The sequence below is a fragment of the Panonychus citri genome, unplaced genomic scaffold, assembly GCF_014898815.1.
Source record: "Panonychus citri isolate SS breed McGregor unplaced genomic scaffold, ASM1489881v1 Contig00077, whole genome shotgun sequence".
NCBI classification, from domain to species: Eukaryota; Metazoa; Arthropoda; class Arachnida; order Trombidiformes; family Tetranychidae; genus Panonychus; species Panonychus citri.
Window position 1 is genome coordinate 2,956,476 of NW_026515482.1, and position 19,673 is coordinate 2,976,148.

The window sequence follows — 19,673 nt, forward strand, 5'->3', positions numbered from 1 at the left end:
ATAATCAATCATTTCATCATATAAACTTCACAATTTCCTTTGAACAGAAAATGTATTTAAATACATTGAAGATGATCACGATCATGATCAGTGGTAATTTAATTTGATTGTGTTTAGTAAACTACAAATCATGCAAACAGTAATTGATTATTCAGATGAAACAATTTAAATTGTTGATGTAATTTGTATGTTCATCATTTACAATTGACCTCAACCTCTTTTTCCTATGGTGAAAAAAGACTCACTTTTCTCACTTTTTGTCTTCTCTTTTTTTCATTCTATCCCTTGGCTTCCTGTGATGATGATGATCATCGTCATCATGATGGTGATGAGAATGATGATAAATGGCAATAAATTACAATTAATATGAATCTTCATGGACCTTGTTCCAGTTTTGAAAAATGAAAGTGAAACAAAACTGCAAATGATTAAGGTAAAATTTACCATCAGATGATTTCCAGCCAAGAATTAGGATTATGATAACAATAACTTAATTACTTTGATAATAAGCGTTTTTCTGTTCAAATCAAGATGTACTTTTTAATTGTTACCTTGAACAAACTGAATCACAATTATATTAAGATGATGGATGAGAAAATTAATGTAAAAATATTTACACAGGTTCACAACAATTAGTGTCTCATTGGGTTTGAATCAACTCTTTCCAGCGTTGAAACTGTCAATGGTTGATGGTTAATCATATTGTTCATATTATTGTCCAGTGTTTGACTGATTGACCGACCCAAATTAGGCCTATTAGTTGATCCAACAACATTGCCATTTACGTTATTGGCGTAATTGTTACTAATTACATTGTTGTTGTTGTTGTTGTTGTTCAAATTGGTGTTATAACTATTGGGAGAACCATTTTCAACTAAATTTGATTGATAATTAGCTGGTTGATTAAGACCCGCTTGTTTGGCAAATTCATCTTGAGCTCGAACTGATTTAAGAGCTGCAAGGATGATTAGAAAAGCACCAGTTAGGAAAAGGCCAACACCAAGTCCACAGATGATCAGAGTGACGATAAAAATTGGACCAACTCGATCTTCATAGAAGATAAACTTTAACAATAAACCGGAAAGTAAGGTAACACTTCCGGTAATTAACAATAACCGTCCAATATGATAGGAACTGTAATGAGCGGGGAGCCGACGGTCAACCGCTTGTTCAAAGGCGAGGACATTTTTAAATCCATGAGTGTTTGACATTATATTGATTCACAAATCACAGAAACAAAGAGAAATCAATTGAATTGTAATATAATATTTACAAAAAGAAACGCTGATAACAATTAACCACAAGTGATAATTATCATTGTTGAAACGATGATGAAGATTAATGAAAAAATTTTTCACGTTGAAAATGACCAAAGAAAATGATGGAAACTGTTTACTGGTGAATTAAATTGTCCATCAACATTAAATTGTAACAAAGGATGACGAATACATTGATGACAAACTATTACTATCATTTGTGTATGTAATTTGTTGATTAAATTAAATTGATAACAATGAAAAAGAGAGAGAGAATTAAATTGATAACAAAAACGAGAAAAAATGTTAGTTTAATATCATGATGATGAGAATGATGATAAATGGCAATAAATTACAATTAATATGAATCTTCATGGACCTTGTTCCAGTTTTGAAAAATGAAAGTGAAACAAAACTGCAAATGATTAAGGTAAAATTTACCATCAGATGATTTCCAGCCAAGAATTAGGATTATGATAACAATAACTTAATTACTTTGATAATAAGCGTTTTTCTGTTCAAATCAAGATGTACTTTTTAATTGTTACCTTGAACAAACTGAATCACAATTATATTAAGATGATGGATGAGAAAATTAATGTAAAAATATTTACACAGGTTCACAACAATTAGTGTCTCATTGGGTTTGAATCAACTCTTTCCAGCGTTGAAACTGTCAATGGTTGATGGTTAATCATATTGTTCATATTATTGTCCAGTGTTTGACTGATTGACCGACCCAAATTAGGCCTATTAGTTGATCCAACAACATTGCCATTTACGTTATTGGCGTAATTGTTACTAATTACATTGTTGTTGTTGTTGTTGTTGTTCAAATTGGTGTTATAACTATTGGGAGAACCATTTTCAACTAAATTTGATTGATAATTAGCTGGTTGATTAAGACCCGCTTGTTTGGCAAATTCATCTTGAGCTCGAACTGATTTAAGAGCTGCAAGGATGATTAGAAAAGCACCAGTTAGGAAAAGGCCAACACCAAGTCCACAGATGATCAGAGTGACGATAAAAATTGGACCAACTCGATCTTCATAGAAGATAAACTTTAACAATAAACCGGAAAGTAAGGTAACACTTCCGGTAATTAACAACCGTCCAATATGATAGGAACTGTAATGAGCGGGGAGCCGACGGTCAACCGCTTGTTCAAAGGCGAGGACATTTTTAAATCCATGAGTGTTTGACATTATATTGATTCACAAATCACAGAAACAAAGAGAAATCAATTGAATTGTAATATAATATTTACAAAAAGAAACGCTGATAACAATTAACCACAAGTGATAATTATCATTGTTGAAACGATGATGAAGATTAATGAAAAAATTTTTCACGTTGAAAATGACCAAAGAAAATGATGGAAACTGTTTACTGGTGAATTAAATTGTCCATCAACATTAAATTGTAACAAAGGATGACGAATACATTGATGACAAACTATTACTATCATTTGTGTATGTAATTTGTTGATTAAATTAAATTGATAACAATGAAAAAAGGAGAGAGAGAGAATTAAATTGATAACAAAAAACGAGAAAAAAATGTTAGTTTAATATCATGGTGATGATGAGATGATGATTCTAATTGTAATTGAAACCTAATCTGCTCTTCCTCTTACTCACTCATCATTCTCTCCCTCTCTGCTCTCTTTACTCTCTCTGGTTATCTTCCTATCTCTTTCTCTCTATAGCTTAAAATCTAATTGTGTATATTGGTGATAGTAGATCTCATTTATACAGGGCTGTTCAGCTATTTTCGCCGAGTTTTTTGCGATTTTCTTAGCAACTAGAAGGTCCAAAGACTCGCAACTTGAGCTTCATGAGTTTGAGTGATTTTCAATTGTCATATCAAAAGATCAAGGTCATTTAGGTCATGTAGGTCATCCGGTCTCAAGATCATCTGAAGGTATTACCATAAAAAAGTATGTCTGAAAACACTGGTGTCAATTTTTCAGGCTCTTATGACTTTTGGGTCAATTGTTAAGATAAGTTAACTGAAGAATCTCAGTAACTTTTGAATTAAACGGCAATAGTCTCTGATTGACAGTTATAATCAACTTCAAAATCGTAATACTGTATGAATAAGCGTGGAAAATCTTAAAATATCCTTCAGATGACCTTGAAACACGTTATTTTACCTAAATGGCCTGAATGACCTTGATCTTTTGATATGATGATAAATGATTGGATGTGTGTACATCTAAACATTAAGCAAAGTAATGACTGAGTTTGGACCAACTCTAGAAATTCACGACGTTTTCCAAGAAATTAATTATGAAATCGCTTTCAATTACTCTTGTAAGTCTTCTGCCCCACGCTAAAACGGAATAAAGGCAATGCCAGATACACAACATATCCTCACCCGATGGCTTATTTTTAGAAATATGAAAATGGAAATTATGGAAATGGAAATTATGGAAATGGAAAAACTGATCTCTATATGAAAAAATTCAATCGAAAATCAACAAGTTATATTACTGTTAATCGTTTTCCAAATATTAAAAAAATTTTATCATGTAAAATTGGTAAAATTGATTAAAATACACTTCATTTCATTTTAATATTTTAATTTTAGATGTATCGAAATCAAAGCTGAAATTAGACACAATCAAATAAAAATCGAGTTCGAAATTAGATGGAATTAAATCTTTATCAAACTTTAAATTGAATTTATTCGAATCTAAATCACCACCCCCTTCCAATTAATTGCTTTTCAAACGCTTCATTGGTTAAATTGTTCAACAAGTTTGTCCGATTTAACTTTTTTGTGCAGCAAAAAAAGATCGAAATCATTTTTAGACTAGCTAAACGACTTAAAATGAATATGTGAATTACGGATGAAAAAATCAAGCGAGCTTCGTCCAAATTATTCACTTGACTACGATTTCGACAGAATTTTGATGAATTTCTGTTTCCGCTGAAGCATTTTGTACACACTAAAGTTATCGCATTCAAAATTGTACAGATGAATTTCTGATAATTGAAGATTATTTTGTGTTTGACGGAGGTCGATTTTAGGGTTGACATACCCCTTTCATCAAGATTGACCAAGAAATAAACTTTAAAAAAATGTCAACCACCCTGTAGTTCAACAAATGATATTCATTCAATTTAGATTGGTAAATTGTAAAAAGTTTTATTCATAAAATTTAGTATTTACCTAATCGTAAATCGTAATATACAACAATAAAGATTCATTTGTTTTTCTTCACAAAAAAAGTTAATCTCTCAAGGAGAAAATTTATTAATAGTTAATTTACTATGGTAACAATTTAGATTTGATATCGATTAGAATTTGATCAAATTTTATCTTCATATTGGGCGAAAAGTGTCGATGGTCTAATTGTTGGCTTCTTTTTGATACTTGCATATTGAGCTTTACATTGAATCTCATCTGAACAAACCTCAGACAAACACAAAGCTGGTAACCTTTGACCGAACTGGACAAAAGGCTCACTGTAATCGTGATTTGATCCTGGGCCTTGACCATTATCACTATTATTCAATAAAAGTCCAACACTAGAACGTCCCGAAACATTTGAATTGATACAATTGTTCATAGATGATAAATTATTTGATCCACCAGGTAAACCTGAGCCTTTCAATCCGATTGGAATAGATGTTAACCCGGAAGTTGAATTGATGAGCGGAACTTTCCGATTAGGTGATGAATAATAGGAAACTGAATCAGCAGATTGATTTGATTCATCGAGTGATTTAAATTTAGTTACAGATGAATAATTAGACAAAGGTAAACCTTCAACACTATTTAAATCACCACATGATTTATTTAAACCTCCACCAGTTGAATTACAACTTATCCTATCAAAATTGGTTGTCTCCATAATCATGTTACCCGAAGTTGAATCAAAAAAGTTCTGATGTCTCAGACAAAATAATATTATCGATAATAAAGTGAGCAGCATAAAAATTGATATGATAACTGGTAACAATATTGTTATATATTGTTTAAATATCACAGTTGATGAAGTTGATGCTTGAGATATTATATCAACCTTATTACCTGAAATCATGGCGGGAAAAGTTGAACTTATCATGTTTGAACTTGTCGTAAATGTATATTCAGCTTCAGTAGTTCCAGCATCAGAAATTGTTGATATTGATAGATTATATTGTTTACCTGGTGTTAAACCATTAATTGTGTTTACCTTTGTTGACAGATTGGTTAACTTATTTAAATAGATCCACTGTTTCGATGAAATTAATTTATACTTGATTATATACTTTACAATGGGACAACCTGAGTCAAGCCATTTACCAAGATTTAATTGTATCCATGTTGAATTGATTAAAGTAAAATGTTTAATTGATGCTGGTGAAACTGGTGCACCTCCTTTGGTACGGACTGTTAACGTTTTTGATGGTTCACCAATTCCTAAACTATTTTTGGCAATTAGATAAATTGTATACTTGGTACCACATTTACAACCGTTGATTGTAAATTCGTTGACAGTTAATTGATTGAGCTCTTTTTTAATCCATTCAATGTTATTTTCAGGTTTATAACAAAGGACAAAATCTCTTTTACTTGTTGTATCAATTGAATCAATCATATCCTCCATTGTCCAGCCGATTGTTATTGAATCAAAAGTGGACGATACAAATTTAAGATACGGTGTAGTTGGTGGGGAATTTTGTAAAGTTGTCATTCGAACCTCATCCGATCGAGGTCCAGTTCCAACTGAATTATATGCTTGGACAATTACTTCATAACTTGTTCGTCTTTTTAAGTTGGTAATATATGAACTTAACTCTTGTAGATTATTATCTCCATTTTCATTTCCACCTCCAGGTTCACTTTCAATTTCAACATTCTTATAATTATATGAATCTGAAGTATCTACAATACGATAACCAATATAATAACCTTTTATTTTACCAAAAAGAAGCTCTTTTTTTGGTGGTAACCATTTAACTTTAAGTGATTGTGCTCCAGATGCTTCAAGTTGAACATCACGAGGTGGACCACCAGGTACCTCTTCCCCTGTTTTAAAAGTTGACACTGGTGAGGGTTCACTTGTACCTAAAGCATTTACCGCTTTAACCCTAACCTTGTAAGTTGTCACTGGAATTAAATTGTTTACAACCAATTCAACGTCAGGTTTAATTGTTTTCACCTCAGACCAATCCTTTTCTGAACTCTCAACGATATATTCAACGATATAATAAAGAATTGGACTATTTCCGCTGAATGAACCTTTCCACCGTATAAGTGCTGAGCGACTTGTCTCATCGGTTATTGATAAAATCATTGGCATCTCAGGTTTTTCTGTAAATAAAGTTTATCGAAAAAGAAAAAAAAAGTTATCGTAAATTAGTTAAGAAAGTTAACCTTAGATGGAGCCTGGAAGCAGGGAAATTTTCAAAATTCTGTGATAACTTTTTCTTCATACTTTTCATTAAAATTCTATTTATCATTCTGCATTTGCATCATCATCACATGTCACCGGTTAATCAATAAAGTTGACATTTATCTTTTCCTTTTTCTTAACAATGTTCAAGAGAAAATGGAATCTTCAATGATTTCGTTAACATAAATTCCAAGTGACGTATTGATCATTTCAACTCAATACTTGCTCAGAATTTATAAATTGGTTGGAAATTCAACTTTGTGAAATTTCAAGGTCATGAAAATTGATTTTTAAGATGAAAATTTACAGAAAATCATGAAAAATGAATCACAAATTCATGATGAGTTTGGTGGATAGAATATAATATTTACCCATGACAATAAGCTGAATATTCGTGTCATCGGTTCCAAGAGCATTTGTTGACTGACATGTGAAAAGAGCTGAATCTTGTCTGGTGGTTGGATAAATTTCCAATAATGAAAGGATTCCACCTTCATGTTCCTGTTTCTTCAAATCAGATGAACTTTTCTCAATTAATGAGAAACGTTTCTCTGTGTTAAAGTTAATTGGTTGTTTATCCTTTTGCCAAACAATCGTTAACGGTAAATCACCAGCTGATTCACATTTGAGTATTGTCTTATCGTCCTTCTTACTTGCCATGCTAATGAATTTTGTCTCAAAATGAGGTGGCACTAGAATCAGAATTCAAGAACTTGGAATTAGAATTCGTCAGCGATCATTATTATTCAAATCATCAGTTAATTGTCATAATTTGATGGAAATCATGATAGATTGTGAAAGAAAATTTTGAAATTTATTCATACTATTATTCAATTATAGTGACAATTGATATATTCAAAACAAAAGCAACTACTCAACTAAAATAAATACTATTATTATACCATGAGAATATTATTCCTACTCTTTAATTTGAATCTATTGTAATCCTTAGGAACGATTTTATTTGAAAATAATTTCTATTCAAATTGAGTATTTATTGATATGTATTAAGATTATTATCAATTTTCATCGTTTCCAATTCTCACTCATATATTACATCAAGATAAGCTCATGGTTTGATGATAATCTGATGAGTTTTATTTGATATGTGGAGTAAAAGTAGTGAACCCATGAATATATATCAACTAGGAAACTCTGAATTCTAATCTTTAATATTTGATAATCATAAATTCTGATGATGAATTTCATCAACTTGAGTTATCCCTCCAGAATCAATCCAATGAGTTATATTCATGAGAAACTATTTCATACATATGAAAAGATACCATGTATTTATTATTATCAACATATAATGAAAACTTTTCTTCATCTGTTTTTATTACAATGAAATTCAGAGGAAAAACACTCAAACCAATCAATCAAACATGATGTTAAATAACCTTGAGTATCATGATGATCAGAATTCATCTGATTCTCATCATCATCATTCTTATCATCAAAATAAAGATGATAAGCAAAATAAAGGATAAAATTGAAAGTGAACAATACAGAAAAAGAAAACTTTTCCTAAGCCTTGAGAACTAAAGTTAGAATAAAGTTCAATAGGTATAAAGAAAACTGGAAAATAAAGTATCTTAATCCAGAACAATCTGATAACATGGTGTGAAAATTTGAAAGAATTTGAAAAAAAATATATAAATCTAAATGATAACTTACTTAGAACTTTTAATTTAACAACTTTACTCAAACCAGCACCGATATCATTATTAACTTGGCACATGTAAAATCCAGCATCGTATTTATCAACTTCTTGAATAACCAGGGAGCCATTTGAATAAACATGATGACGATAACTTGATAAAATATCTTTAAAATCAGATGAATGTGAATGATGATTCAATGATGATGATGATGATGAACTTAATCCACCAAAACCCAATGAATTATTACCATGATTATAACTAATATTAGCATTTATTTTATCATCGGAATTATTATTAACAGTTAATGATAAGATTGATGATGAATTAGTATCACTCATTTTATCAACTTTATTATTATTTGTATTATGATGCTGATGTTGATAATGATGAGTATGAACATTTTCAGTAATTGAATTACCGTTATTATTATTATTATTATTATTATTGGAATTGGTTAAACTAATGGTATTAACATTATCATGAAGATTGTTGTTGTTATTGATGATGATTGGTAAAGTGATAGACCTTTTCCAGGTTATTCTTGGAGGTGGATACCCATGGGATGAACAATTGATGATTAGTCGATGACCAGAGATAACGGTAGTTTCATTAGATGGTTCAATAATCCATTTTGGTGGTACATTCACAATAAGTGAGATTGTCCGAGTAGATGAATCAATTGAATTAGATGCTAAACAGGTATAATTACCTTTATCTTCAAAGGTAATCTTTTTAAAGGTTAATAGTGAATAATCATCTGAACTTTGTAATAAAATGTTACCCGTTGGTACTAAAGGTGAACCCGATTTAAGCCATTGTATGTCCACCGGTTGGTCACCTTCAATAATTGAGCAAACAAGCTTAACTCTAATACCTTCATTTGCATATATTAAACCAGGTAAAGGTTGATTATCAATCAATGGAGCCACTTTAACTGTTAATTGTATCGTTCCTTTGATTAGTTTACCATCAGAACCCTTTGTTAGACAAGTGTATTCCCCTAATGATATTAATTGTCATGAAGAAAATCGCGATTAAAGAAAAAGAGAATAGAAGGAAAAAAGTTCAGTTAATTGGTTAAAGAAATGAACAAATGAAATTGATTATCAGTGAGAATTTCATTCTGAATATTCATGTTTACAAAACGAAAAATAATGTACATGATAAATTAATGAGCTCTTGTTAATTGTTTCGGCAAAAAAAAAGTCAATGAATCAAAATGATTCAATCAATGAAAATTATTTTTTTCTATTGATAATATTATTTCATTGTAATATTAATAACTTTCAATTAGTTTTGATTATTAATCTTTTTTTTTCGTTAATCACCATTAATGAGCCATGTATTATGACCATTAAAGTTGATCCTTTTTGTCTAATAATAATACATGTTACAAGAGATGATAATGATTTAGGATATAAAATATTAATCTCTCTTGTATATTTATCCTTTTCGTCAAGTGTAACAATTGATTTTCATTATAATCTAAGACTAATATTATATTAATCAGGTTGCATTCGAACAGTTAATTTAACTGTTATCATTATTTACAATGTAAAGGGTGGAGATAAGGTTGTCAATCAATGAAGATATGTCCACATAGGTATTTTTGTCCATCTTCATTATCTAACCATCAACTTGATCTTCATTTTCAGGTAAGATTAAGCAACATTATTACCAGTTCCCATTTTTGTAACGTGTTAAGTGCTATACCCTTTACGATGGATTATCCTCGATCAACTTATTTCAAGTTTCTCTCATCTATTATATAAGTATCGGTGTATCATGTTGTATACAGGGTGTAACAACCAACCATTTCCCCTTTTGAGAGATGATTTCTCGAAAACTATCCATTCCAAACTTCCATGATTGGGAATTCCAAATACTCTACTGGTTTGTATACCCTGAATTATATGTAACCTTCAAAAGTTATTTAATCTCAATAGGATATATCATTATTATCTGATACCAAGACTGATTTTTTTTTCATTTCTAGAATTTGCATCATGTTATTTGATGATTGTCAAAAATGTTAATGATAATATTATATGATTTTCCATTGAAATTTGATTATCAATACTGTGAGAATGAGGATATTTCCTCTTGTGGGAATCGAAAATTTCTCTATAAAATTTGAATATTTTACAATCATCTTCATGAATCGAAAAGCCAATCAAACATATTGCAGGTGAATTGTTAATACATATTATATATTCACATGAGTGGATTGAGAAAATGTAAAGAAATTATGTTCAACTTATTCAGAACTTTATCATGAACTTTTCAGCCTTAAAGGCATTTCTTGTGTGTATCTTGGCCACTTTTTACTTGATTGAAAATCTTCATCTTGATAAAATTTGTTATCATGTAAAAAGATTTGTTAAAACTGATTTTCTAATGCAAAGCGATCATGAATATGATTAGCTAAATATCGTAACTATTATTTAATTTAATTTGAAAAAAAGCTCATGAATCAGAAATAAATTTCCTATACACAGGGTAACATAATATCTTGGATTATCATGAATTTTAATCAATACATGAAAATAAAAGTAAAATCATCTTATACAGGAAGTAAAAGTTTTATCTATTCTGATGTAATATGATATTCTTATTTATTATAATCAAATTTTCTCTATCGAAAAACTTTCCCTGATTTTTGGTGATGAGAATCAATGGAATCGACTCGATAAATCTCATTGAACTGAAATTTTGTGGGTAAATATTGATCGTTAAAATATTCGCAACATGATGAAAAACTTTTTCGCTTATATTTTAGATTATTATTATTCTGCTAATGATTATTGTTCATAATGTGTTGGAATAAATTTTTTCGTCTCAACTTTAGCCAATTGTTTCCATGATATATTCTAATATTCAGCTTGATAAGAATATAATATAAGTTAAAAACTAACAGAAACTCTTGAGTTCTGTAAACAGAATCCTCAGAGTGAAATACATGATGTATATAATCATTTAGTTATTCAACAGCCCGTATAAACTTATCTTTCTATCTGCATATCCACGTATAAATATATATGTATTCTGAATTTACTGAATCTCATCTAAATTCAATTTAACCAATGAGGATCATGTTGTAGCTGTTGTTGATGTTGATGATAATGCTAACGAGGAAAACTTTACCTCTCGGTTATTTAACTTTTACCAACATTTTCCAATTATATTTACAGTTGTTAACTCTTATATTAGTTGTATTGAACTTTTCTCACTGTTTCTCATTACCATCGATAATAATATCAAATGATATAAATCATGATTTCCTTTAGTTTTCTGTGATTATCTGATTGTAACATTGAGTAAATAAACCATGATGAGAGAGGTAAAGAGATTCAAAGAGGGAAATGATAAAGTAAAAAGGTTATTCGGTTTCATTATTATTCAATTTAATGAGTTGAATCAATGAATGGAATTGAATAATTGAAGTTTAATTGAAATCAGGGAAATCGTGAAGAAAAAAAGTTCTAACACTCGAAAATTTATCGTTTTTGATTGTTTCGTATACACAATAGAAAGTTAATGATTTAATAATTTCTCTACAACTTTTGATAGATTAAATTGTTGTGATTGATTTGATAACTTTCGATAAATATTTTATGGAAAATTTATTTTCTCTCTTTTGTTTCAATTGTTTTCTATGGATGAACTTTCAGGTTGTTTTATCAGAATTTTATATAGTTGAATAAGAGAACATCAATTAAGCAAGACTAATTAATTGTCACAAAATGTTGGTCAAAAATTTTGGTTCTCTTCTGTCGATGATTTATGATTTTCGATAATGCATAGATTCAGTAGATTCTGTTGGAGAATGAGCGGTAAAATAAGAGAATTGAACAGAAAACTGATGAATGAAAGTGAAATTGTGTTCATCTATTTTTCTTATATCATAAGAATACGATCACTTTTAATAGATGATAAAAGTGAAAAGAAACAAAGAAAAAAAAACACTGAAGATAACTTTTTATCTGAAGGTTATCATCCCATCATTTGATTCATTCTCAAGCCAATTAAGAAAAACCTCTTATACTAAGATTGGAGGTTTGCCTGACAATCAGAATCTAATGATGGTTTTCGCTTGGAAATTGATGAGAAACTCCGCCATTTAGACAGCTAATTCCAGCCTGAGATCAGATTCGTTTCTTCCTTTTTATCTTTAATTTTCTTCTTCTTCATAATCATGAAAATCATCTCTCAGCCCTCATTCGAATGAGATCTCATTCGCTATTACTTTTTTGTTTCTTCTATCATTATCAACCATCATGGTCATTATTCTTATTAGTTACATTATTATTTATGTTCCCAATCAAATGCTAACTTTTAATGGTTACATAGAATTGAGATGATTCTGAATGCATTTCCAATTCTGTTTATCAAGTTGCCCTATCAGGCTATGAATATATTCATTCAGAAAGTTGCATTTTCTATTCTTATTACAACGATGTGTAACAAAATCTTTATGAAATTTCGTTCAGTGAGCTCATGATACAGGGCAATTCAGCTAATTTGTTGGTTTTCTTTTCAAAATTATTCAAAAAAAACTTGAGCGATAGAGTCCATATTTTGTCTATGGAAGTTCGACCGACACTCAATTGTCATGATTCAAGGTCATAAAGGTTATTTAGGAAAGAACGCACTTGGAGGCCATTTGAAGAATATTACTAAATCATCTTGGAATCAGACGCTACAAGGTTGATGATAGTTAAGTAGAAGCAATAGTTAAACTACTACCAGAAATAACTCTACCTACCGATAGCGATAACTCTATCGCTCAAGTTTTTTTGAATAATTTTGAAAAGAAAACCAACAAATTAGCTGAATTTCCCTGTAGAGGTAAGAAAATGCTCAATCAGTCAATTAGTTTCAAAAAAATCAAAATCTTCGACTAAACAAAAATTCATATTCATATATCTTTCGTGTATATTTTTAGAACACAAAATTTCATTCTAACTGTGATTTTAAATTCAATGGATTCAAATTAACCTTGTTAATAATAAATAAACAGGTAAAGTTGTGAATCTATTCATCATATTAATAGTATTTCTGTTAATTGTTTCATGTTTTCAGCCTCAATTAAATTTGAGATATGTGGATAAATTTATCTACAGAACAATTGTTTTTTTTGTACATGATAAATTAGCAAATACGCATCTCTATATGTGTGAATATATATTCATCTAGATTTGCTGATAGTAATCAGCTGAAAAAGTATTATTTATAATGAAAGTGTTAATTGAAAATAGACTGAGCAGAAATTAAATAATAGCGATAACATGATAAATAACAATTTATAAGGAAAATTGCAAAGTTTAGATATACAATGAATTGAACAGATAATGAATGACACTGATCCCATTTTTTTTCAGGTTACGTTGTTTCCCTTTGTTACTAAATGATAATGGTTAAGATAAATGTCCCTGTTAAAAAAAAAGCTAAAGGATCAAGATGACTGAATGGTTGATCATTATGATAGTAAACGATGGTTATGATGTGAGTTGTGATGGTTGGAGGTGGTGGTGGTGATGATGATGCGATAAAAGAAAATGAATGAGAGTAAAAAGTGATGAGAAAGTCTAATGAGAATATTAATTGAGGTTAGATAAAGTGCATCATTGGAAAAGTGTTTTTCAATTGTTGTTCTATCTCCATGATGATGAGAAGGAGAAAAGTTTGATAAAAATAATGAAGATAATGATGATTATGATGATGATGATGATGGTGATGGTGAGCATGAGGATATGAGTGAATATGAGAAGGCTTGTGAAAAAAGATTGGAGAACAAAAGAAGCATAAGAAGATGAAGATAAAAGGCTAAAAAGGCAGAAAGAGAAAATGAATTTTCTTCAGCATCTCTAGCATGGAAGTGAAATATTATATTATATATTTCACATTCGGGTCTATGATGATTGCACGGAGTTTCTTGCTTGAAAGGTGATGATGATGATGTTGTTGATCAAGTCAAAATGATGATGGAGACTTGTATGGATGAAGATGAGAAGGAAGTTTTTTGGAAACAAAAAAAAATATAAATTGGAAGAGTTATCGTAATGTGTGTGTGTGTGTGTGTGTAAAAAAGACTCATTGGTTATCCCAAGAGGAATGGTTTTGGTGTGACTGGTGAAGTGGGTTCAAGGGTGGAATAGGATGAGGATGAGGAAGAGGAAAAGAGAAAAGGGAAATAGGAAGAGAAAAAGGAATGATAAAGGATGAGGATGATGAGAGACTTGATGAGTAAAGTTGGAAGAAAAAAAAGTTTGCTACCAACTTCATGGCTCTTTTTTCACTCTCCTCGGCTATCAAGTCGATTTACCTTCTCTCAGTTGATTTCTAGTTCCTTCCTTCTTCATCCATGCCTCATGAAACTGTCATGAAACAATCATGTTCCATATCGGTTTCGATTTTTCCTCTCCTTTACTTCCTTCTCCTCATCTTTTCATATTCTTGAGACTCATTATGTTTATCATGAGATATTTACTACGTTTGTCAAGGAAAAACAAAAATTGTTCTCATTATTTTTCTTCTTACCTTCATCATGATGTTTCTGAGCATTTTGTATAAGAAGAGCACTTCGATAATCTTTAGATGAAAGTCTTTCAATCTTTTGCCGGTGATTTATTGGTAAATTTTGCTCCTTGTGTTGCCACCTAACAAAATCAATTGGATAACCTATTACCGGACATCTAATCAAAGCATCTCGACCTGCTACCAAAGTTTTATTGACAGGTGATTGATATCTTGATGTAGGTAATCCTGGTATGTATAAAGTTGTCATGGAAACGGCTGAACCGATATTATTGAATGCTTTACATTTATATTGACCTCCATCAATAACTTCAACAGAGGTAATATTAAGATAACTGTATAAAATGCCTTCGTTTGATACATAATCACCAATTGAGAGACGAGAATTATTTATTGTTAATGATGAAGATAAAGATGATTTTCTTGATAATGATGATGATGAGATGATACTGGAAGTAGGCGAGGTTAAAGAGGATGAACTAACCATTAGATCAATCTCATCAAGAGTCCATACCACTTCCGGTATTGGACTTCCTGTTATGATGCATCTCAATGAAACAGTTGAACCTTTTAATGAGATAATTTCAACTGGTAGTGGTTCTAGTAGGCGAGGAGGTATATCACCTAATCGTAGGATTGATGAGGTGCTTGATGATTCTTGATCATTTGAGGCGAAACATTGATAAGTTCCCTGAGAATCTCGGGAAACTGTTGGTATATTTAGTGTGGAAATTTTTAACGATCGATTAAAAAAATGTACCTCTCCCGATGAATTTTCAAGGCCAAGTGAACGACCGTCTTTAAGCCACATTATCCGTGTCTCAGGTCTAGAAGAGGTTACTGAGCAAACAAAGGCAACTGATTTACCAATATCGGTAATCACTTGGGACGATGGTGTTAAAGTTACCGTTAATGGCACATCAACATTCAAGGTGATTATTGCTTTCTCACTTCCGGCAATATTAGTGGCAAGACAAATGTATCGACCAGAATGTGACAGAAAAGTTGAATATATTATAAGGCATCCATTGGTTATCTCAATGTTATCAATTTTATTATCGTTACTTTTTCTAGCATTTATTTGAATTGGTATATTTACACCATTGGCATCCTCTTTGAACCAACTGTAAGTTTATGTATAAATTTCCGCATCCGGATGTATGAAAAAAAAGATTCAAAATAAAAAAGAAAGATTCAAATTATTATCATCAGTCAAAGAAGATGAAAATCATCTTGACATGATTGCAAACAGATAAAAAAAGATAATGACAAAACGATGAACGATTATCATGATATAACTTTCAATCTTATTTCAAAATGTTATTACATTGTTGACATATTTTCTTTTTTCAACTTTTTTTTGTTCCATTTCTCTTTTCAGTGCAATTGCTACGACAATTCCATGAGCTTCATGGTACTCATCTTATTCTGTTGGATGAATTTTCATTGAGAATAACTTTCTCTCTCTCTCTCTCTCTCTCTCTCTCTCTCTCTCTCTCTCTCTCTCTCTCTGCTTCCTCTTCCTTAACCTGGATATTTTTATCGATATCATTAACAGCTTGATGATTGATGCTTTCAAATTACATTGCTTTGGTTCCTAAAGCTTAATAATAATGGTTTCATGATAACAGAATAGTAGTAGATATTTATGAAAGTTTGAGAAGGTGGAAAAATCTGACTGAATTATTGTTCACCAGTAAAAGTAGTTGAGAAAAAGGTGAAATATCTGTATTATGATTCTGTGAAATGTGAGCATTTTGGGTGAAGATGAGAAAGAGAAGAAAAAATAGAACTGAAAAGATAAATTCCAACGCAAATACTATTATAAGTAATGATAATAATTCAATCTTTTTTTTTCTTCTTCCTCTTCTTTCATGATGATGATTTTTCTCATCCTCAAGTTAAGGTGAATAAAAGTCATGATGATAAATCTGTATCTCATTTGACGAAACTTCAATTTTTTATCTCATCTCTTTTTGAGGATTTCATTGTTTTCTTTTTTTTATGGATTCTCTGTTTTTTTCTTCTCATTGATAGAACGAAAAAAAAACTACTACAGAAAAGAATATCAAAACAGAAGAGATTCTGGTTATTCTTTCCATATTTTTCCTTCTCATATCATATTTCAACTTCCGATTTCCGATTCCAAGTAAAATGCTAACCAGATAGAAATACTCATAGGATAAAGAGAGAGAGAGAGAGAGAAAAGAAAAACTGAGAAAAAAAGAATGATGTTCTTATGGTAAAAAGTTTTATTCTATATTATCTTTTCTCAGACTGATCAGAAATGATGATGATGATTTCTACAGGGAATGAGAATGTTATATATGTATCATGAGAAGAGAATGAAAAAAAAATTGACAGAATTTTTTGTTTTGGTGTTTCTATTCATATATATGAATTCTTTATGTTTTTCCCTTATTTCTTTTCCTCTTTCAATTTGACAGTCAATTCCGGACTTTGAGTTGAAGAAAAAGGGAAGAGGAAGAAGAAGAACCCATGATGATCATGATGATAGTTATTGAATAACAGTCAACATCTTAATATGAATTGAAGATGTAACTAAATTTATCATTGATCAGACTAGAATATAAGAGGGAAAGTTCACAGTTTTTCGTTTTTCTATTATCAACTAATCGTGATAATGTATTAGTATAAACTATGAATTCAGAATTGATCCAACATCTTTCATAAATGTTAACCTGTTTTCGTGACTAACAACGTGTGAATTATTTCAATAACCTAAATAAATCAGAGAAAGAACAGTTTTCCGTTTATTGAATATGATCAACTTTTGTTTTCCAAGAAAAAGAAAAATTATCATGAAAAACTGTCACAGCAACGAAAAGAGAAAGAGAGAGAGAGACAAATGCAAAAAATACTCTTTTCATTAAGTGTATTTACCAATAATACAAATGATTTCTCTCTAAGCATTTTCCATTCTATTCACTTTTTCTTTTCCCACAGATAATAATGAAATATGTCGATTCTAATGTATTTCCGATAAACCTCCATGAGCTAAATATTGTATAAGGTGAGGAACGAAAATGAGAGAGAGAGAGAGAAGCAGTTAGAACCTTTTATATCCAAAGTTATCATATGTTATCGAAAGATTTATGTGATTCGAATGTCAAACGTTCAGCATTTCGAATATAATCTGCACTGGACTTCATTCATCATCGACTTTTTTTGTTTCTTTAGTTTTACTTTTTCACTCTTTCCTTTCTGTTATTTTCTCCCTTGTCAGATGATAACATGTTTATATGATGATGATGATGATATTACAATGTTCCCACAGAAAAAACAATATTATTATTCAGTTAAACAAGGTATTGCTTTGGTCAGCATTAATAATGTATATCTACATGTTGTGTCCACATGTAATTTTTGTTTATCTACTATAGCGTATACATAATATTTATATAGCCCCATAACTTTTGACTTTGCAATTCTCTGAACAAACTCAGAGTAATTCATGATGTTTCTCATTTTTTTCTTCTCTTTATCATTCTCTCCTTTTCTTTATCTCAACCATTTTCTTGTACTCTTTCTTACTCGAACGATTGAACGAACATTTTCTTATTTATTTTTCCTTTCTCTCTCTCTCTCATAATTACCTTCCCTGTCCATTCAATATTTGCTTACGGATAATGTTTCATGATAGGACAGTTGTTACCATTGTCCGGTTATTCATTGAATTCAAATTGAATGTGCTTAGATGACCATTATTGTTAACCATAAATTAATCATATCCGTAAATCAAGTGTCAGCTTACTGATCATTTGGTTGTAATGATAATAATAGTAATATAATTGTTATTATTATAAACACAGTTCTAAATGTAGTCTCATGATATTTATGGTTATATTAACAGTAAACTTGTAGATGAACAATAATTCAGCACTTTTCAGGCTACAAAATCTTTCAAATGTCTCCATGATCATTGAGTGAAACTAAGTTTTACATGATAGTGAATAAATGTCATCCTCGATATCCAATATGCTCATGAGATGATTAGAATCACCCAACCAAGCTGAATAACAGTTAATCATTGTTGAACTGAATGAAATACGTTACTTTATATATCTTTAAGTTCATTGTAAAGTGCTGATGAATGAGAAAGAGAGAGAGAGAAGTAAAAAAGTGTCTTATTGTTACAAAAAGATTCATGGTGAACTCATTTGAGTTCAGGGTAAAAGAAATCGAGACTCGGCTAAGAACAGGAAGAGAAAATAAAACTAAAAAGAAATAAAGAGAAACCAGAACGAAGAAAATAAATTACGAATTTATTTCTCTCTCTCTCTCTCTTTCTTTCTTTATCAACATCATTATTATCTCAATAGTGAATGTTTTCTGTTCTTAGAGTCTATTGTTATCATCGTTATTATTGTTATCAGTTTTTTCATATACATCGATTGTTACTGTTAGAACATAAGTAAAAAAATTCGCTATTGGAATACAAGGGATTGAAATCGAAAGGAGAAAGTTAAAGAGAATAAAAATTTTACATTCAAATTTCATCTTCGTTTTTTATATATTCTATTCTCTGCCTAACAACATTCATTTATTAACTTTGAAAATAATGTTTTATTGTTCCGTTATAAATAACTTATCTTAACATCTTATTCTCGTCAGTCAGTTGATTCAGCATTCTGTTCATCCTATTATTATATTATCATCAACATGATCAGCAACAACAACAACAACAACAATGATAATAATAACAATGATACAAGGAAAAAAATAATGCAAAAGATAACAACGAATGAGATATGAGATAAAAGTTTTCTATGTGATTAAAAGGAAGAGGTTATGATGAATATGATG

The 19,673-nt window shown here is 30.3% G+C and overlaps 1 protein-coding gene across 1 annotated transcript in view; it reads right to left on the reverse strand.

Annotated features, from left to right (window-relative positions):
• Nucleotides 1-4,287: 4,287 nt before the first annotated feature.
• LOC128387097 (cell adhesion molecule DSCAML1-like) overlaps nt 4,288-19,673 on the reverse strand; it is a 53,036-nt gene continuing 37,650 nt past the window's right edge. Inside the window, exons 3-6 of the mRNA XM_053346248.1 lie at nt 14,850-15,970; nt 8,323-9,309; nt 7,017-7,337; nt 4,288-6,563 (exon numbers count right to left, since the gene is read on the reverse strand). Coding sequence (XP_053202223.1) covers nt 4,573-6,563; nt 7,017-7,337; nt 8,323-9,309; nt 14,850-15,970 — 4,420 coding nt within the window. The 3' untranslated portion in view covers nt 4,288-4,572. The remainder of the gene's footprint in view (nt 6,564-7,016; nt 7,338-8,322; nt 9,310-14,849; nt 15,971-19,673) is intronic.